General features: G+C 35.7%; 1 protein-coding gene across 1 annotated transcript in view; it reads left to right on the plus strand.

Moving 5' to 3' along the window:
* Positions 1-7,046: 7,046 nt before the first annotated feature.
* The window catches only part of LOC131040640 (abietadienol/abietadienal oxidase-like), a 31,664-nt gene continuing 15,685 nt past the window's right edge, over positions 7,047-23,025 (plus strand). The window contains exon 1 of the mRNA XM_059208380.1: positions 7,047-7,161. Within this exon, the coding sequence (XP_059064363.1) occupies positions 7,047-7,161 (115 nt within the window). The remainder of the gene's footprint in view (positions 7,162-23,025) is intronic.

The raw sequence follows: 23,025 nt of genomic DNA on the forward strand, positions 1-23,025 counted from the left end.
TGATTGTGGGAAAACTCTGTGAGAATAAAGTTGTGGTTGAATGAACGGTCACCAGAGGTGGAAAAAGAAGGTGAGGATTTAAAGCTATCTAACTCATGGTGACAGGCCTATGACTCATAAACCACCTCAGAAAATATTTTGAAGTAAATGTCCGATCGGGCATGCTAGAAAAAGAACTGTTGACTCTAAATTTTACCTTGGAAACAAACAACCTTATGGGAAATTCAGTGACAGGGGACTAATTGCACAGGTTTCACTGAATGACCTCCAGATTGAGAAGCCAACTCTTCTTTGGTTTTTTGAGGAAAGGGAAAGAAGGAAACACTGAAGACAGTAAAACTAAACTACCGAGGCAAAATGCCAGAGCATATTTTAAGAAGACATAAGCAAGCAAAGCCCCAAATTCATATGATTTTTGAGCCCATTCAACCATCTACAATTTTGATTCAGAAACACAACCAAGATACAGTCAAATTTCCTTGCAACATAAAGAAATATTTATCATGCATTCACTAGATAACAAGTGCAAAACATAGTTTAATCAGTGAAGTTTTAGATATATATATTCCCAAAGTTATCAGAATTATAATAAAAAGCACAGATAAGACTATCAAAGCATACTGAGAGAAGCATCACAAAATCCATAGGCACAGTTTGATTGATCTTCTTCAGAGACACAGTCACAGCTTCAAAGGCTAAATTACTACTTAGAAACTTAATTATTTTTCGATCCCAAAAGTTCAAAACCCTCACTATAGGGAAAAAACTAAACTAAATAGACCCTCAGGCTCCCTAACAACCTGGACTCCAACACCTTTCCATTGTATATCATGGCATGCCTGCATGTCATGCTAGACAAACCACTCCTAAAGTTGTTAGTCCCATGATGCTCTACTCTGCAAACCTATGACAAGAGAGTCGTGATAAAAAATGGCGGGCGAAGAGACTGACAAGATGCCGCTACATGAGAACCCATGCCACATGGCAGCTCGGCGCTACTACAAAAACAAAAAAGGAATAGTGAGCGAACAAAACCCCCACTGAGTTGACAACTATCTCGCCTGATGCATGCAAGAGGGAGGAACAAAAAGAGGTGGGGCCACCAAAAGGTAGAAAACTGCCGCTCGTGAACAACCTCGAAATAATGTTAACAATTACCTTAAAACAACATTCAATCAAGCATTCCCACATTATTAATATAGATTTCTTATATCATTTATAAGGTTTTCTAGCAAATAATAAAGTTCATAAGTAAAACACAAAAAGGGCTTATATCTATCATGACCATAATGTCTGAACTATGAAATCAAAATCCTAATTCAATGTAGAGTTAATATAGAAGGACCAAAAATGTGACTCATCACTCCCCCTAACCTAACCAATTCTTGTCCTCAAGCATTAGCATGTTCCTCAAGGGTCTCTATTCTGAGATCAAGTACTTTTGTTTCTCCCGTGGCTTGAACAACTCGATCCCAGTAAAAATCTTGTGTTTCTTATATTTCCTTCCATCAAGAGTGTTCAACTTCCTCATTATATGGTTTGAGATCCTTCCAATATGGAACAGGCCACAACAATAATGGAGGATGAAATGTTCGTGGAATCCATCTTTCCTGCAATTATCTACACAACTAAATATATCTCACTACTCTTCTTAACATTGCATGATAATTCTAAAGGGAGTGGGGCTCTTGTTGCTATAATTTATCTAGTAGTTCATTCCACCATTGAGAAAGATATCCAAATATTGTTTTGGCTGAATTATTGGCCTTATTTCCATATTCTTTATATACTTATTCTCTTAATGCCATAACAGTGTCCCTGCATTTGTCTTTACAGAAAATCTGGTTCCATTGACACAAAACATTATTTGAATGAGATGTCTCATCCCTCAACTCCAATGGACTGGTTAACTCCAGGTCTCTATATTTCCTAAACTATTGTCCCCAATTGTTTTGATTTTATATATAAGATATAAATGCCTTGAGTTGAACATCATTAATATACAAGAGAGGATTCCAATGGGTGTCAACAGGGACAACATAATTGTGTAAGTATAGCTCACAAAGTAGATTCTTATCAACATAGCTTTATGTTTCGTATGCACATAGAAATTCCTTAGGACTTAAAAGAGAAGATAAAAAATGAGAGAATTCTCTTGACACTTGATATGAAAGGTATAATTCTTTTAAGTGCAGAGAATATACGTTGGGTGGAGGTCGGCACTGAACAATTTGAGGAACCAATTCCATAACTTCTCCCATACTGGCTTTTAATTTTAAAATTTCTTTATCCTTCCCATTAATCTCATTATGCAATTTTTCTTTCTCTTTCTTCCAGGCTTACCTCTCCTCTTGAATATAATGATGCATTTTTAGCAATAAACTCGGCCACATAGGTGATGGAGGTATTGGTAAATTCATCCTAGTTTTCATTTGACTTGCAGGAGCCATCTACTATGCAACTATTACAAGTTTTTCTAAACCAACCATTCTTTTTATTTCTAATTGATTACCCCTTTTTAATGGTGCATTTAGTTCATTTGACAAAGTTATTCCTTCATCTCCTTCCATGAATGCATTTTCTGGTAGAGAATCATTAGGGAAAGACGAAGGAGTTTGTAACCTGGAAGGTGGTTTATCATACATCATATTTACCAATTTCCCTATAACAATATCAAAAGGAGATGAACAAATTCAATTGAGTAATGTCATAGAAGATTCATTCTCACATATTATAGAAAGTATTTAAGGGATATAACATAGAAATAAGATGAATTTCTTGTATTCTTTTGGATTTATCCATGATAGAACATAATAATTAAAATAATTTAATCATTAGTTGAAATTTATCATTTTAAATTGGTTTTGGGGCTTCAAAAGGAAAAATTCAATTAGAGCGGTCCTTATTGAGGGCCATAGAGTCTTGTGGTCATGCAAAGCTCTCCTCATGGAAATTAAACACATTCCAATTGAAAATAAAATATGAATGCATTACAAAAATGTATCCTACAAATGGAATTGAATACAGTTATACTCAATAATTTCTATGTAATAAAATATTCTTAGTGTTTCATGAAAAGTAATTACTTTACTTGAATATAAGTGATTAACAAAATACTCAATGCACAAAGTTACATTGGAGAGATCAATATAACTATATGATTATTTCATTCAACAGGATTTGATGTATTATAAATTGGAGATAATTATGTTGAAGCATTTTTCATTCACTCAATTGAATTAACATTGTCATTATAGAGAAACTCATTTATAGGACTTCCTATTATATATGGTAAGACATCCTTAACAATTATAGACTAAAAGCATGCCCAAAATATATTACTTATAATCTCTTACAAAAGAGCTTCTATCCCTTTAAATAGATAAATAAAGCACATATGCTCATGAACCAGATAATATACATTGCATGTTACATTTGAAACCCTTAATTTTTGCTACAACAAATGAATACAACAACCTATTAAAAGTTGTAGACACCTAAAATTGTCGTCTAATTAAACAAATATTTTTATTTATTTAATTATTTTATCCTAAGTTTCTATTAATTAAATAAATCTTTATTTATTTAATTAATTCATTAATCCTCTTCTAAGCCTTTCTTCATTTAAATAAATATTTTTAATTATTTAAATAATCTTTTTCCTAAATTAAATAAATACTTTTATTTATTTAATTGATCCCACTTCCTCTATTAATTAAATAAATATGTATTTATTTAATTAATTCATTAGCCTTTTCTACCCATGACACATGTCATTCATCTCTTAATTATTTTCTACCTATCCCCTTTATCATTTAATTATTTCCTCTACCTACCCTTTAATCCTAACTGACCATTTATCTTTACACCTCTTAATCTTATCCCTCCATTTCCTACAGTGTTCTCTATATAAGAGGATACTTTTCTTCATTATCAACCCTAATGAGCATTCTAATTGTCTAATCAATCTTATAGTCTTCTATCAACCACATTTATGTTCTTTGTTGAGCTCTTGTAGACACATAAAATATGAGAGCAAACATATCAAGCAAGATCAATGGAGATAGGAAGAAATGGAGATTGAAACCCTACTAGACATGTGAATGGTAATATTGCTTTATTTTTGTTGATTTACATGATCTTAGGTATCTTCATTGTGTATGGTGGATTGCTTTCATTGTTAGGCTAGGGTTTTGTAGTTGAATCCTTATTAGTCTTTCAATATTGTTATTCCCATTATCCACTTTTCACCATATACATTTTGGCATGCCCAGTGGGACTCTTGTCCCTTTATTTTGATATTTTTGTTTGCAGATTTGATGTTTTTTAAAGTTGCAGGTTCTTCATTGGGACGATTCTACGTTTTTCTACATCCACGATAGATCTGACTGTGTCTTTGTTCTATTCTTGTGCCTGTGACTGCCATTTTCACGTTTTTGACTTTTTGTTGTTTTTGCAAGTTCCTGAGCCTAAAATCATGTTTGTGCATGATCAAACCATGTTTATGTCCTGAAATGGTGTTTGTGCATGATAAACTATGTTTTTATTCTAGAATAATGTCTGGGTTGCATAAAATCATGTTTTCATTTTGCAAGGGTTTGGATAAAAAATTTGCATTTGTAGTTTTTAGAATCATGTCTGTGATCTATATTATTGTGTATGTGTTGGAAAATCGCATTTGTGTAGGATTTTGTTGCATTTTTGTTCTACTATTTGATTTGCAGGTTTCAGATCTGGGAAACCACATCTATGTCTTGTCTTTCTACGTTTGATGTCTATTTTTGCATTTGCGTCTGGTATAGCTACGTCTCTCTTTTTTAGTTTTCCTATTTTTATCTTTATTAGAGTTTTTAGATTTAATTTTTGAGCACTAATCTCTTTTGATCTGACTAATGAAGAGGTAAAACTATCTAAAAGGAGAAAAACATCTTGTCGAAGGCCCCTATATCACAAAGTCTTTTGGATTTAAAATTTACCTAACTTGTGTGCTTGCAGGAGGGGTATTATCTCAAAACTACTAACAAGTTTGGTGTAGGATATTTGGCAAAGATTTGATTTCATAATTTCTTGCTTTGTCTTCTTTAGTCTACAGAACACTTCCATTGGTGCTCTAAAATTAACAAGTGTCTTTTGTGTCTTGAGCAATAGGCTATGTTGTGTTTCCTTTTAGAGGGCCTACCTCTTGAGTATCCCATAAGACCAAGTGAGAGGGAACAACCCAAGTGGTAACAATCTAAAGCCAAGGTCTTCCAAGCCACTATAAACAAATGTGTTTGTGATGAAATTCACAAGCAATGGGTGTTACATGCTGCTATAACGACGTTATGACTCCCCATATACCCTATAGAGCGCAACCTCTATAGCCTGGGAGGCCTTCCATTTAACGGAGAGTAACATGCTTCTGATTATATCCACTTGAACGGATGCCCTTACTAGACACCTTTTGTGTTAGAAGCCAAAAACCTTCTAGTTGTTGGTGTAGGAGGTTGGACCTCTAAAGAGGCTCACATTCTTACGGTTCTTAGTAGAGATGCAAAGTTCGCCATAGGGAGTTTTCATGGGGACTGGTGCTTGACTGCCCCAGAGAAGTGAGTGTTGAGGGTGGAGCTAGTGGGGTCAAGCATCTAAGTATCTTCTTTGAATTGTGTAGCTCGGGGGAAACCCCACATGAGATTCAATAGCTATTGTCTCAGCTAGCCCTAGGATTTGTACTTGCATGATCAAAACACTTCAACATTTTCAAACAAAACAAACAAACATTGTGCCTTCTGTGTTTTCAAGTGTATGCCAAAACATTTCACATCACACTTCACATTTGGAAACATTGTTGATATTCTAGACAACACTTTCAAACACTGAGTCTTCACTGTTATTGTGTCCTCTTGCCATGAAAAGAGTCAAAACATTGATATTTGGTCACATTAAACATCTTAAAAATTGGACAGAACTGTGCAAAGAATCAGAAACCACATTTGTGTTTGCTAAAACTATGTTTTTGATCAGAAATCGCATCTGTGTAGTTCAGAATCACATATGTGTCCTACAACAAATTGTCAATGAGAAAACTTATCACATTCAAGAGAATCATGTCCATGTCTGTTGAAACTGCGTTTATGTCCAAAAAACGTGTCTGTGCAGGGCAGAACTACATTTTTTATTTTCAAGAATAAAATAGTAATTGTCATCAGACAACCACATCTATGCTCATTAAAACTATGCTTTTTATCAGTAATCACGTCTGGGTAAGAAAAACTGCATCTATGTTCACAGTTTAAAGATTACAAGAAACTCTTGAAGAATGATAAGGGCTTAAGTTTTCAAATCTAAAGAGCTTCTAAGGTTGCTTCCAATAGGGCTTCATTTTTCAGTCAACCTGTCTTGGTCACACATAGTCAATCATTTTCCTTCACTTGCATTTCCCTCATATATATTTTCCAAATTTGAGTCAAAAGGTTACCTTGCTTGTCCTCATCAAACTTTGCAAACATACTATAACACAACACTAGGTGAGTCCCGCATCAAGATCCATTATCGTAGGGTCTCATTTGGTCTTCTCGAGTCAAGACAAACTTACCTCATCAAGAGATCCATCATCTCTTTGGAAGCCACACCTTACTCTCAAACATATATACTTTGGTATTACACTCTAGGATATTACAAGTTTACCCTAGATTCAACTACATTTCATACACCTCTTGGTCTTCCATAGTCTTTGCATTTTCATCCTACCTTTCATTTTTGGTTCAAGACTTTAGTCCTTGGTTGAAACTCATTCACAAAGGTCTAGAGGGGAAGCCGAAGAAGCTTTAAAATCTTTAAACATGAGTACCTATGAGTTTGATGGAGACTAATTCTACAATCCATTTGAACACCGTAGTAATATACCAAACAATGACAACAATGACAATAACAATATAAATGATAATGACAATGACAATGCATCTATGGATTCTGCAGAAGTTGAGGAAACTATCATGGATCCCCATTTTAACAGATTGGTTCAAGAAATCATGAAAAGGGATAGACAATATTTCCTACAACTAGTCATGGCACAAAGTGGAACGAGAATACCTCATGGATTTGATATGTCACGGATTTTGGAGGATGATCCAAATCAAGCAAATCAAGTTAACAGAAGACACAGGAGGCCCAATAGTTGTGGTAAGAAAGAGTGTCTCTTGTTTGAGTCACCTTCATCCCTATTTCAAAAACCTGAAATTCCAAACACATACACTCATTCTCATCCCAATTATGAACAACCTCGGAGTCATCCTTTCCCATGGAGAAGAACTACTACCATGCATGACCATGATGATACCCAAGATAATACCAATGCATACAATTACACTTAATCAAACATTCAAAATCATGACATGAGGAGACCCCGTGTTAGATTTGAGGGGAATATCCAAGATCATTCTTATGACACCTCCTATCCCCATGGTCATGACATGTATCGACCTAGACCCAATGCTCCTTAGTACAATTCCATACCAAGTGGTCCATATCCAAGCTATAATTATATCCCTCCTCCATATGAACACATCTATGATCAATACTATCCATATGTGCATTATATCCCTCCTTCGCCTAGTGGCTCAAGCATGGGACTAGCTCAAAGAGAAAAGACACCACCCAAGAACGACTTGCAACAACAGATAAAGGCCTTACAAAGGCAAATGGAAGACATGAATACACCAAAGCAACAATATACAATGAGCGATATATGTCCTTACCCATTTGATAGAAGCATTCCAATGCCTCCATTCCCTCCACATTTTGTAACACAAAAGTTTGATAAATACAAAGGCAAAGGGGATCTTAAGGGACACATAAGACAATTTTTCACAGCTTGCATTGAGGTAGCAGCAAAAGAAACATACTTGATGATATTATTTCCACAAAGCTTAGGAGAACAAGCTATGGAATGGTTCTCCCAACTTCCACCTGGAATTAAGTCATGGGGTGATCTAACAGAGGCTTTCATACAACATTTCTCATACAAAATTGAAATAGATGTGTCAGTAGCCACCTTATGTAATACTAAGCAAAAACATGAGGAATCTTTCTCTTCATTTTTACAATGATGGAGAGGTCTTTCTAGTCGATGCTCTTGTGATATACCACAAAAACAAATGGTAGAAATGTTCACTCAAAATGTCAATAAGGATATCGGATATGAGCTAAGAAAAGCATGTTTGTCTACCTTCAAAGAGGTCATTGAGAAAGGAATGGTGATAGAAAAAGTCCTTATTGAGCAAGGTGTCATCAAGATATTCAAAGAGAACAAAGAGGAATCAAATGGAAAGACGAACCATGCTTTTGGAACAAGAATAAGAACATAGTCAATGATGGGGTAGAAGATGCAAATGTTGTGAAACCTAAGATAACTTTCCTTGGTGCAAGTTCCTATAACTCAAATAATCAAGTGAACAATCAAAGGCAATCAAAATCTCGAAGAAAATACACCCCATTGGGAGAACCAATTGAAACCACATTCAACAAGTTAGTGGAAAACAAGCTCATAACACTACTAGATAATCCACCATATGAGCCAAAAGTAAAACCAAATCGGTGGAATGATGATGAATATTATGTATATCACAAGAATAAAGGGCATTTAACTAGCAATTGTCACATATTGAAGAATATCATTCAGGATCATATTGACAGAGGTGACATAGAGGTGGATGGTCATACCTCCAATGAAGAGCATGCGATGTTCAAGGAGCCATTTCCTAAACATGACAAGGGAAAAGTTAAAACTATCGATAATCAAGCTAATTATACTAAGATGCCATATGACTGTGATTTCACTATTAATCATATCTTAATGGACAATCGTGTTTCAAATAAGAGACCCCAATGATCAACAGGAAAAATGCTATTCCAGCAACTCCAATGAATGGGAATGGGGTTCAGACAAATCATCTAGTGATTATGAGCTCGCTGAAACATTCAGGGAACCCAAAGAACCTGCAAAAGAAGAGGAATTATATAGAAAATTTAGAGTTGGTCAAACTACTTCAGAATCTACAGCTCAAAAGGAGGATAATAAAGGAAAAACCCTTGGGGATCCCAAACAATCTTTGTTTCTAGGTTCTAGGTTGAAATCACAAAGAGTGAGGACTCACGTTGCTGAATGCACTTCCAGTGATGCCAACTTGGACTTGATCATAATCGAGATAGATGAGGAGAGTGCTAGTGATGACCTCGACAATTACCTTGATATACCTGAAGATGAGGCTTTTATAGACTACTTGGGCATACAAGATGATCTTCTTCTTGGGGACCATAAGGCAAGATACATTATAGAACTCAATAGCGTGGCATACTTCGGTGAGGGTGTTGGGCCTTCTAGTCACAAAAATATTAAAATAAAAACAAATCATGTGTCTTATGGTGAAAACCACACTGTGGCACTATCAGAATCTAAAAAAGTAAAAAGAAAGGACATATCTGAGGGTGAAAACCTCTCTGAGGTGCCTGAAGATGGAAGGCTCGACATTCTCCCAGCATCATATGAAGAAAAATAATCTATGTTGGTAGAGGAGACTATCAAAACAAACATTGGTACAAAGGAGATTCTACATAACATATTCCTAGTACAATCCCTGACAGAAAGAGAAAGACCAACGTTTATAAGTTTCTTCATGGAACAAAAAATCAATTTTGCATGATCATATGCTAATATGCCTGGACTAGACACTAATCTAGTAATGTACCATTTGACAGTTAAACCAGGAAAAAAGCCTGTGAAACAAAAATCAAGGAAAATGCATCAACAAGTGGCATTATTAGTAAAAATAGAACTTGAGAAACTGTTGGATGCCGGATTCATAAGACCAATTGACTACCCCAAATGGATCTCCAATCTAGTACCAGTTAGTAAGATAGATCACAACATCAGAATATGTATAGATTTCAGAGACATTAACAAAGCTTGTCCTAAAGATGGCTTTCTGTTGCCAAATATAGACTTGATAGTGGATCTGACAACTGGTCATGCAATGTTATCTTTGATGGATGGATTTTTTGGCTATAACCAAATAAAAGTCACACTTGAGGACCAACACAAAACAACATTTACTTGTCCTTGGGGAAATTTCTACTGGAATTTCATGCCCTACTAAAGAACGCGGACTTGCCACATACCAAAGAGCTATGACTACTATCTTTCATGATCTTATGTATGTAACTGTGGAAGATTATGTTGATGAACTCTTGGGAAAATCATTAGATAGAGAGACACATTTGGACATTCTTTCAATGGTATTTGATCGGTTAGAAAAATACAAAGTACGATTAAATCCCAAGAAATGTGTCTTTGGAGTAACCTCCATGAAGGTCCTTGGATACATTATCTCAAAAAGAGGAATTGAAGTCGATCCAGCTAAATTTAGAGCTATATTAGAAATACCACCACCAAAGAACACCAGTCAACTTTGGTCTCTATAGGGAAGACTCTCATCCATACGAAGATTCATAGCACAACTTACAGATAAATGCCATCCATTTCAATATTTACTACACAAAAACATCAAATTCAAATGGGATGATAACTGTTAGCAAGCTTTTTAGGCACTCAAAGATTATCTTCTGAATCCATCTATCTTGATGTCGCCAATTGCAGGAGAACCCTTGTTACTTTACATATTAGCTACGCAAATAGAATTGGGGGCACTCTTGGCACAACAAGACAATGAAGGTAAAGAAAGGGCAGTATATTACATTAGTCACACTTTGGTGGGCTATGAGCTTAAGTACACACCGATTGGGTGTGCATTTCTTGTTGTGGTTTTTGCCTTGCAGAAATTATGCCATTACATGCTAACTCATAGAACTAAGCTTATTGCAAGGATAGATCCACCGAAATACCTTCTCAATAAGGCAACACTCAATGGTAGACTAGCTAAATGGGTTATGATCCTAAATGAATTTGACATTGAAAATCTAGACAAAAAAGAAATCAAAGGATAGGCTATTGTAGATCAGTTGGTTGTTGCACCCATGGTTGATGATACTCCTATAACTTCAGAGTTTCTAGATGAATCCATTTTGACGGTATCACACCTCAAGGGTATTCCATTCCTAAATCATATCGATTGTCATTTCCTTGCACTAATAACATAGCAGAGTATGAAGTATTAACAACAAGATTAAGAATTGCAGTTCAGTGGAAGATCCAAGAACTTCATGTTTTTGGGGACTCTCAACTTGTAATTTGTCAGGCAAATGATAACTACCAAACAAAAGATGAAAAATTACTGCCCTGCAAGAAAATGGTAGATGATTTCAAACAATACTTCACAAGGATAATCTTTGAGTAGATACCAAGAGAAAACAATCAAGCTACAGACGCCATGGCTACTATTGCTTCATTAATTGATCTACTGCAAAATGAAACCCATTATGAGTTCTTGGTGGACAACCTTTTGGTCCCCTCATATGATATTATGCCTGCTAAGATGATATATGTGTCTCAATTCCCTTTGTTAGAGTCCCATTTTTACATACCTTCACACAAGTACCCTTCCTCCTGACCTGTCCAACAAACAACGTCGTACTTTCATCCACCAATCTTCCCGATCTATCATTTTAGCCGATACCCTTTATCATCGAGGTCTATATGGAAATCTTATTAGATGTTTAGAAAGGGACAAAGCTCAGATTGCGTTATGAGAAGTTCATGAAGGTATATGTGGTTCCCATTCTAGTGGTCCGACCTTAGCCATGAAACTCTTCAGAACTGGATACTACTAGCCCAATATGGAAAAATATTCATATTAGTTTCTAAATAAATGTAAGAAATGTCAAATTCATGGAGACATTATTCATGCACTAGCCCAAGAACTACAACGGATTGCAACACCTTGGCCTTTTTGTTAGTGGGGACTTGATCTCATAGGAAAGATTCACCCTCCTTCCAATGGCCATAAATTCATTATCACCACCACAGAATATTTTACAAAATGGATTGAAGTCATTCCTCTCACCCAAGTCAGTGGAAAATAGATTGCTACATTTATTCTTAATCACATTATCTATCGCTACGGTGTCCCTCTTTCCATCATCACAAATAATGGGCGTCCCTTCAAGAACTAGGATGTTTGTGAACTTTGTGAGAACTTCCGCATTAATCATTACTTCTTCACTCCATACTACCCCTAAGGTAATGGTCAAGCTGAGGCATCTAATTAAACCATTCTCAGAATTCTCAAAAAGACAGTCGATGATGCTGGTCGAAACTGGCACATCCAACTTAATCCTGCACTTTGGGCCTATCGCATAAGTGTTTGCACACCTACAGGAGATACACCTTATTCACTTGTCTATGGTGTCGAAGCTATCTTTCCTATTGAGGTCGAGTTACCATCTTTATGAGTTTCTTTGCACAACATCATCAGTGATGAAGACTAAAGGGTCTCTCACTTATAGGAGCTAGAACTATTGGATGAATGACGACAAACTATTTTTAATCATCTAAGGCTTATGAATAAAGAATGAGTTGTAGCTACAATCATAAGGTTAGGCCTCATACATTTGAGGTGGGTTATCTAGTTCTAAGAGAGAACCCCAAGAATCAGCAAGATCGAGAAAAGAAAGGAAATTTTGAGCCCAATTGGCTTGGTCCCTATGTCATCACAACAGTCTATGGATCAAGTGCATATCAACTTTCAACACCAGAAGGAGAACCTTTGGAAGATCCTATCAACAACATGCACCTTTGCAGGTTTTACACATAGCTCTTCAAAATATCCTAATATCAAAAATACAAAAAAATCAGAAAAATATTAAAAATACAAAACAATAAGAAAAATATAAAAAATACAAAAAAATAAGAAAAATATCAAATATACAAAAAAATTATAAAAATAAAAAAATTGTTACTTGGTAAAAACCTAGCTAATGGTCACCTTGTGACACAAAAAAATGAAAAATCAAAAAAGGTAAAGAGAAATAAATTCGTCCAATAGTGAAAACCACTTTGGTGGTGCCCTGGGCAAGTACCATGGTGAAAAGCGGGTTACTGGCACCTTGTGCAGAGACATTGCTCCTCCCTCCTTCAAGATTCAATCTCATCCTTTCACTTTGCACACACTCACATCCTATCCATCCATAATAAACTTACCCATTCCCATCATGGCTTGTTATTGATCTACCTAAGATTGGTTATCCATTCATAATAAATCTTCCCTTTTCACCCATTTCCTTCCATAATAAATTAGGTCCAATCTATAACTAGGTCAAAATCCTAAATCTAGTGATGGAAGTGGTACCTAGAGCATCACATGTTTTGAGGAGCATCATCTTTTCATTCCTCCTTTTCCCGCACGATCCACAATAAAAATTCATTTTCATCACCAATCCGCAATAAAGTTCCATTCTTCTTTGCAATAAAGCATCAGTTTCATGGATTCAATCAGTTTTAGATGAGACACAAGTAGCAGTGGGCTTTCAACAAATCAAATCTTTCAACAGACTTTAGCAACAACATGGTTTTCAACATGATTTGTCCTTTATCAGGATGACAACATTGTGACCAAATCAAACATGTTAACATATGTGGCAAGAAACACAAATAACTTGAAGATTTCATTGTGTGTTGGTGTCAAGTCTTGGTTTTCTTTTAATTTTATCTTTTGGTGACATGTCTTTTAGCTTTTCTAGGATGTCTTTGACTAGAAAGGAAAGGTTGAGATATGTTCACCTATTGTTTTGTTGTTTGTGGATTGTCTCTTAGTAATGATATGAGTTGTCCAAGGATATGAGGACACTGTGAGTCTAGTATGAATTGGTTCATTCCTTGTTTGCGACTGTCTGATCTCCATGCAAATGGGTACAATGACTTTCTAGGTCGAACCTATACCTCAATTGTCATAACCTATTTTCCATAATAAAGCTCAATTATGATAAAGCACAAGAAGCTCTTTCACTTCCATATCTTCTACCTTCCATCCCCCTTTCGTGATTGACCTCCATCATCCTTCCCTGAGTCCATGTAGCCCACTATCACATGACTGAGTATAATGACACACCAAAATAGCTGCATTTCATATAGATTGCACCTACATCACCACATGTTAGCATATCTCATTTCATACACTCATATAGATATCATAATTCCATCACATGCTGCACACACCACTGATTAGTATATCATATAAACTCATGGATTTTCATCATGTAAATAATCATATTATACCATTATCATGAATTCTTATCATATCATTATCACAATATCCATCAACATATAGTACATCCATATTTGCATCCTCATTATAAATATAGAAAAGAACAAAAATATATTGCATCTCATCATGTACATAGTACACCCATAGCATTAACATCATAAAATCATTATAAGCATCATAAAATCCTCATAAAGCATATAGAAGCATCACATAATACCCATGCATATAGCTGTCACAAGGATGAATCATCTCATATATATCAAAAAATAATTAGTGTCATGATACAATGATCTCAATACCATATATGGCTATAAAATCACCCAAAGGTGTCTATGTCATAGTACAAAGACTGATACAAAATGGATCCAAGAGAGCTGTGATGAAGACCCTCCCTCGGAGCCAGCTGGTCTCGAAGGAGTCTGAGCCCTCGATGGTCTTGCTCTAGGATCACCCCCTCTGTCTCTCCTCTCTAGTGGTGCAAGTGGACCCATAACTCCACCATTGGATGCCCGTTGTCTATCCCATCCTTCTGCGGTAGTAGTCTATGATTCTCTCCTAAAACTCCTAGCCCTCAACTCTAGAGGTATAACTGCATAATATAGGTCTCTCCAGTAGGCTATGTCCTCCCCTTATCGTAGGATATATGAATAGCGGGCTCTTGCATCCTTTGTTTCTCTCCTGCCTTCCCTCAGTGCCTCCTTATCCTCAATGTATCGCTGGATGGCCTGATCCCCCTCCCTCTGCATCTCTTCTAGTTGTCACCTCAATCGAGTCACATCTCTCTCGAGATCCTTGATCTCATTAGTCTATCCTGCTGCAATCTCTCGTAGTGGTAACAACTCATCTCCACCCTATGCACCCTCTTGTCTAGCATGGCCCTGTGCACCCTCCTGTCTCTTCCCCTCATGTCCCTATCCCTAAGCACCAACCTGTAACACCTATCCTCCTCTACCCCTAGGTGGTCTCAGTAGCTTCCTTACCTCTAGCTCTTCTCTCTCCCCACCTCTCTCCCCAGCCTCCCTCTGTTCACCTCTTCCCCTCACCACCCTCTTGGTTACTCCTCTCCTTCATCTCCTTCGTCTCCCTCCACCCATGTCATCATCATCATCATCATCATCATCATCATCATCATCATCATCATCATCATCATCATCATCATCATCATCATCATCATCATCATCATCATCATCATCATCATCATCATCATCATCATCCTTTACTCCCATAAGCTCATCAGGATCTGTCAATCTCGATACTGGATGTGCTGCAAAATATGTATCATACTTTGCATCTTTACCTTCATCAACAATGCCCCTGCATAGATGCCACAACATCGGAACCATCAACTCAAACTATGTCACTACAACATCATAAGACAAAATCGCCCCCTGGTGAACCTGCTCTCGTACTGTCCAAGAAAACTTCCTTGATCCTCGAGGCATCCTCTGCTTCCATCCAAACTGCCTACACACCTTGTCAATCAGAGGCCTATCCAGGATATATGGCATTCGCCCGATCAAGTACCTGCTCCTCAATACATAAGGTAGCTCTATCTTGTCCTCCTCCCACTCCTCGCAATTCAGATAGGGTCTCCATATGACACTATATATGTCATCGATCACCCGTCTCCAACAATTAACCTTCCCAATCCGTGGTTGCAATGTAATCATGTTGTACAAGTGAGAAAAACAGTGTCCATGTCCTCTCCCTTTGAAATGCACAGGCCTCATCACTGCAATGTGCTCATAAGACCACACCTATAGTAGTGTCACCCCGCATCCTAACTTGCACCCATCGAGATACATGAACTGGTGCAACTCATGATACAAATGTTCCAGGATACACTGACCCCATGCATATTTGGTATGCTTTGTCACCAATGTCTCTAGTGTCTATCCCCAGCTGATATACATGCCTCGCATTGCCCTGTCTAGACAAAGGTATCTGTTGATCACTCCTCCAACCACTGTTGGTAGTCTCTGTCCAGTAGCTAGCATCACCTCCTAGCTGATGTGACTTGATCTTATCTCTAGCTCAAGGTCTCCAAAGACTTGTCTCAATGCATCCATGTCTCCCTCTTTGTCATATGGCACTAGCACGCCATGAATGGGTATCCTCAGTATCCTGTAAACATCCTCTAACATGAGTGACATCTCCCTAGTCAGAAAATGGAATGAACATGTCTAAGAGTGCCATCTCTCTACTAGAGTAGTCAACAGTCCCCTATTCTCCTGAATCTTAGGAAGATACATGATATGTCTCAAACTAATTCCCTCCACCGCTACTCACTCCTCAAAGGTCAGCTCTAGCCGCAACCTTTGTGTCACAGGGAATCGCTCTCTAGTCTCAATCATGGGCAAGTACTCCTACATCCAATCAAACCAATCATGACAATCCTAGTGGTACTCGTGTCTATCACATGGTGCGACTCATCAAGCTTCTATATTTGTGCTCATGTTTATCACATAGCACTGCATCCTAGTGTGTATGTTTATCACATTGCACTTAATCCTATTTAGAGGCCTTGCTTCAGTGAATCCTCTCAACAGCTTATCCAATTGGTAATGTATGTTTATCATAGAATTGTCAATTCTAGCCTATCTCTCAGTTTTGTCTTCCCTAGGGCACCTGTTGAGTGATTCCTCTCAATAGTTTATCCAACTGACAACATATGTTCATCACAGAACTGTCAACCTGTACCCCATAAGACATAAAAGCATTTTTACAACACAGACATGGTTTAATCCACCTAAACCTACCTTTTTGCCCTAGATGGGCCTTCCCAACACATATGTGCCACTACTCAACTTAAATGCATCTTTGTGGCCTAAACACATTTTCCTACCCTGGATGCATCTCTACACAACATAGACGTGATCATAATTATAGATGTGTTCATACCTAGCCTAGACGTGGCTTTCTATCTTAGAGATGTCTATAACCTACCTAAACGTGCTTTTACAGCCAACACTGATTCTGCATTTTTGTTTACCTACTCTAAAATAAATTAATGACAATAATAATACAATAATGTACAAGATGGCTTCGAGGTACTTACCGGCTCACCCATGTCGTCTAGCCTCTGATATCGTTGGACCCGGTCGAACTTGTGAACTTTGTCCATTGTCGCTGACTACTCTAACTGCTCTAAGCTCTCTCTGCACTCTAAACTCTAAGGTTTGTGGATCCAAATGAGGATGTTTTCCTTGTGGCCCTATCTTATAGGCCACCCAATCCTTGTCCTTCTGTTTATTTTCCTCCCCAAGTCAGTTTTCTTTCAGCATGACCTTGTCATTCCTTTCTAGCCTTTCTTTCTTATCGAGAGATTGTCTATGATCTTTTAAAATATTTTCATCCAATCTCTCAAGGGGGCATATCATTCCCATCATGGGGCAACTTTGTATCAGTTTATATTATCTTCTTTGAGCCAACGCGACAAGTTGCATTGTCTCAAAGAGGGGCAAAATGTAGACACCTAAAATCGTCCTGTCTAATTAAATAAATATTTTTATTTTTTTAATTATTTTATTCTAAGTCTTCTATTAATTACATAAATCTGTATTTATTTAATTAATTCATTAATCCTTTTCTAAGCCTTTCCTCATTTAAATAAATACTTTTATTTATTTAAATAATCTTTTTCCTAAATTAAATAAATACTTTTATTTATTTAATTGATCCCACTTCCGATATTAATTAAATAAATCTTTATTTATTTAATTAATTCATTAGCCTTTTCTACCCATGACACATGACATTCATCTCTTAATTCTTCTCTTACCTACCCCCTTTATCATTTAATTATTTCCTCTACCTACCCTTTAATTCTAGCTGACTATTTATATTTACACCTCTTAATCTTATCCCTCCATTTCCTACAATGTTCTCTATATAAGACAATACTTTCCTTCATTATCAACCCTAATGAGCATTCTAATTGTCTAATCAATCTTATGCAATCAAGCCTTCTATCAACCATATGTATGTTCTTTGTTGAGATCTTGTACACACATAAAATCTGAGAGCAAGCATATCAAGCAAGATCAATGGAGATAGGAAGAAAGGGAGATTGAAACCCTATTAGACATGTGAATGGTAATATTGCTTTATTTTTGTTGATTTACATGGTCTTAGGTACCTTCATTGTGTATGGTAAATTGTTTTCATTGTTAGGCTAGGGTTTTATGGTTGAATCCTTGTCAGGCTTTCAATATTGTTATTCCCATTATCCACTTTTCACCATATACAAAAGGAAATGTTCTCTTTTTTTCTTTTAGAACTAAAAGAATTTTGAGGTAATTAGAGGGATAAATTTGAAGTTGAGTAGGCCAATGAAGACAAGTTGATACTAAAAAATTGGATATTGCTACAATTAAGATGTTAGTGTGGAAGAAACCTAACGAAAAACTAAAATCCATTTTGACAACTACTTATTATACATCTTTAACCAAGAAGTGTAAGTCTCCTCTAAAGGCCATTGAAAATTCAATGCTTGCAGTTTTTCAAATGTAGGCATCGCATATTAAGCATCCAATACCATTTTGGCCTCATTGTTGAACATTTTCAAGATTTACACCAACTTTATTAACTCATCCAATCCATTATTTAGAAATAAAAATTTAAGATCTCCACTAGCACATATAAATGTACATGAGGGTACAATAGTACAAAATTCACCATTTCCTTGATCAATGGTTCTAATAATCCCATTACCAAACAATATTTTTGGTAGTATTCCTTAAAATATTTGAATGATTTTAATTTATCATTTAAATGAAACATTGATTTAGATTCATAGCTTGAAATTTCGCTTGACTAGCCTACAACTTTACTAGTATTTTCTAACACTTTTGGAACATTGGGGTCATACTTAGCCTATTTATGTATTTCACATATGGTTGATACTTTGAGGGTTTAAGTACTAAAAATTCACTTCAAGATCTACTGACGTTGCATGTATTGGATATATAGTATCCTCAAACATTTGTATCCACCCCAAGAGTCATCCAATCTATGAATAATACAAGATATTTTGTGGCTAATAAAGTAATCAATCATATTAAAAGCCTTCTCATTTTCCTCCTCCTTGTCTTTTCTTTGTTTCTCTCTTGGGTCCTTAATTCTTAATGAAAGGGTTTCATTATCTTTCAATGATGCATCTAATGAGCTTGTTTGATAAGTGTCTAATAATACATTAATACTTTGTAGAGGTGGGAGTAGTGATTAGACCGTATTGTGCTCATCTAGTAACTTGATATGGTACTTTTATAGCTTATCAAAATATTCCTCAATTTTTTGGCTAAAACCTTGTTAAACAATGTTGTTTTTGCTACTAAATTTCATGAGGGGTTGTGGTGTCAATAAGCCTTTAACAATGATATTTCTAGTTAGATCCTTAATATTTGCTACCACTTTTGGCTTATTTTTTATTAAGGAAAATTGCTTAAATTACAAGGGTTTTAAATTTTACATTGAACCTTGAGCTATATTGTACATTATTTTCAAGTTCCTCTTTCAAGAAGGAATATTCAACATCATCTCGTCTCCTATTTATGTCAAGGGAAACTAATGAGGCAATGTTTGAACCAAATAATAGCACGAGGGCTTCACTTAGTGAACCAGGGTTATAGCATGCGCACATTCATGGCATACTAAAGAATCTATCTATTTTCAAAAAATGTTGTCCTAAACTCATTTTTTTGTCACCCCCTCCTAATACATAGTTGGAATTAAAAGCCCCCCTATTTTCACCAAATATTGTATTTTTTCATAGCCCAAATTAAAAAGCCCCCTATTTTCACTGATAGGCAATATATTGTACCCTCACTTTTAGGATATTAAACCCCCCAATATGAATGCAAGTGATATAATATTTCCTCACTAGTGAAGCCCATGTGAGTAATAGCAACAACTCACTTTCCTGTACAGTCAATCCACCTTATTTAGAAGTGATTATATTGACATAAAATTCAACCTCTTCCAATACCCCCTTGTTACTTCCTTCATTTCTTTAGGAGTAGACTCCTCTTTCACCTTGTTCACTCTCTTTAAGAATTATGCCATTTCGTTTTTAACCATGAAAGCCTTACACTATTTAATTTTCACAAATTGATCATCTAACATAAATTATGTTTATATCAAGGCTTTAACATCATTTATGGCTTATCCAATATAGTTGAGGCTGATGGAAAATCTTATCTTAAGACACAATAATAATTTTAACTAATTGAGGAGAAGGCATCATTTGAATGAATTCTTCCCCATCCACAATATTTCCACTCACCTCTATTTTTTTATAATCAATAGACTATACAAGGGTTAAACAACCTTTTTCTTTTTCTTTTGTGATTGAGAAGAGGCCACTAACATTAGTAGCCTTTCAACTAGTTACATTGGTTGACAGATAGTTGCCTCTTCAACATGTTGCTCTTCCCCTACAAATGTCCTTTCTTTTAGTTTTATCTTTGGGTAGGAGGCTTGTAAGCAAGGATAACAACATTATCTAGCAAAACGTGGATTCTAACAATGTGCCAATGATTTCAAAATAGACTCTCATGTGATCAATTTGGTTGAACATTTTTATCATATAGATTGAATATTGTTGTATATCACCTTTTTATTCACTTTATCAAACCATTTCCTGAATAATTGATAACCAATTTGAGGGATAATTGGGTCTCTACAACTAGCCTGGTTATCAATAAACCTTTTATATGAGCCACATGGTTGAATTTTGATAAAAGGCCAATATAAAATTATTATAAAGAATAAACAAGACCAAATTCCATAATTTCAAGGCCAACACTTCAAATTTTCAAAAATTTGAAAGACTTTGGTTCGACTACTATGTAATTCAACATAGTTCCACCAAAATAGACTATTTGAAAGTGGGATGCAACATAGTTCTAATTCCCACCGTGGTTTTCCTAGTTGGGTTTCCACATTTAAAATCTATGTGTTCATGTGGTGGATGCATTGTTGATTTGTGCATTTGATATCTCTACTTTGTTTGCATACTAATGAACACTTGAGTGAATGGTTTGCTAAATCAGCTTAAGAAGATTGTTTGAGTAGTTACCGATACAGTTTTGTGAAGTGTTGCAGATTTGTTTAATTATTGATTCACCCCCCCTCTCAGTAATAATTAGATCCTCATAATAACACTAACAATGTGCCAATGATTTCAAAATAGACTCTTGTGTGATCAATTTGGTAGAAAATTTTTATCATATAGATTGAATATAGTTGTATATCACCTTTTTCTTCACTTTATAAAAGCATTTCCTGAATAATTGATAACCAATTGGAGGGATAATTGGGTCTCTACAACTAGCCTAGTTATCAATAAACCTTTTATATGAGCCACATTGTTGAATTTTGATAAAAGGCCAATATAAAATGATCATAAAGAATAAACAAGACCAAATTCCATAATTTCAATGCCGACACTTAAAATTTTCAAAAATTGAAAGACTTTGGTTTGACTACTATGTAATTCAACATAGCTCCACCAAAATAGACTATTTGAAAGTGGTATGCAAGATTTTGTGCATGTGATATTAGATCCAATCTTAACATTTAGTTTTCATGACAATTAAATGCCAAATAAGATTATTTATGTTTAAATTTTAATTTGAGGGTTAAATTCAATGCTAGAAATGGTCCTAATATTGTCTAGGGGAGTGGAAACTAAAGCAAGTGCTAAGGAAAGTGAAAAAGGGAGTACAATTTACGATACTATAATTATTATGTATGATTTTTTTTTAAAATTTCACCCCTATTTAAGCATATGGTTCTAATGTAGACAACCATTTTCCTCATTTGTCCTCCAAGACGTTCTCTAGTTTTGTCAATTATTTAAGAGAAGAGGCTATTGCCCATACCCTTTTAGATCCTAACACTACTGTCAAGTGTATTGTGGTCTCTTAGAGTGTTGTTTAGAGGAGGAATAAATTATCTCTACTCTGTATTTAATGTTCTCCTTCTAGGAGTTTTAGGGAGAAAAATTTTAGATTGGAATCAAAGAGTATAGTATAGACTATGCTTCATATTTGTTTTGGAGATAATTTTTTTTATGTCCTATCTTATCAACTTTGCATATTTTTGACACATTGTTTATCTATTTCATATTAGGTCACTTAGTGTTTGACCCATTTTTGTATAATGATTTGAGCCCTTTCAAAAGTCTACCTTTGCTAACAATCAAATGAATCTCCACCCCCACCCCCCAAAAAATATATATACATATAAAAGTTCTACTAATTTCAACATTAAATTGAAATTGAAAAATAAAATAAGACAATAATAATGTTGAATTTTATATTAGTAATTAAAAAATTACATAAATATAAAAATAACTCTTATCTATTTTCTTAACTATTTGTAATAATTTATATAGATATTATTGGAAACAACAGGCCAGAAAATTAGCTTTCATCGCTTTTCAGCTGTATAGTTTTAGAATGGCCGATATAGATGCTGGAAACTTCTCCTTCTTGGTAGGTTGTTCATCGCTTTCATCCTTGTGAAGGTAGGTTGCAAGTCGACACGTTCGTCGCTTTCATCCTTGTGAAGGTAGGTTGCAAGTCTTCATCCTCGTGAAGGTAGGTTGCAAGTCAACATGTTCATCGCTTTCATCCTCGTGCTTGCTGCTTACTGCTTTTTTGACTTTTTCCTTATATCAGTCTAGTCCTTAGTCTCCAGTCTTACCACGAGATTGAAATTTCATCCTTGACTCTGATGTGTAGTGAGAAATTTCATCCCTGATATGTAGGTTTTAATGACTCGTTCTTAGTGGTGGATCTTGTATATATTCACCCATCTTTATAAG

Source organism: Cryptomeria japonica, chromosome 1 (genome assembly GCF_030272615.1).
Source record: "Cryptomeria japonica chromosome 1, Sugi_1.0, whole genome shotgun sequence".
Lineage (NCBI taxonomy): Eukaryota > Viridiplantae > Streptophyta > Pinopsida > Cupressales > Cupressaceae > Cryptomeria > Cryptomeria japonica.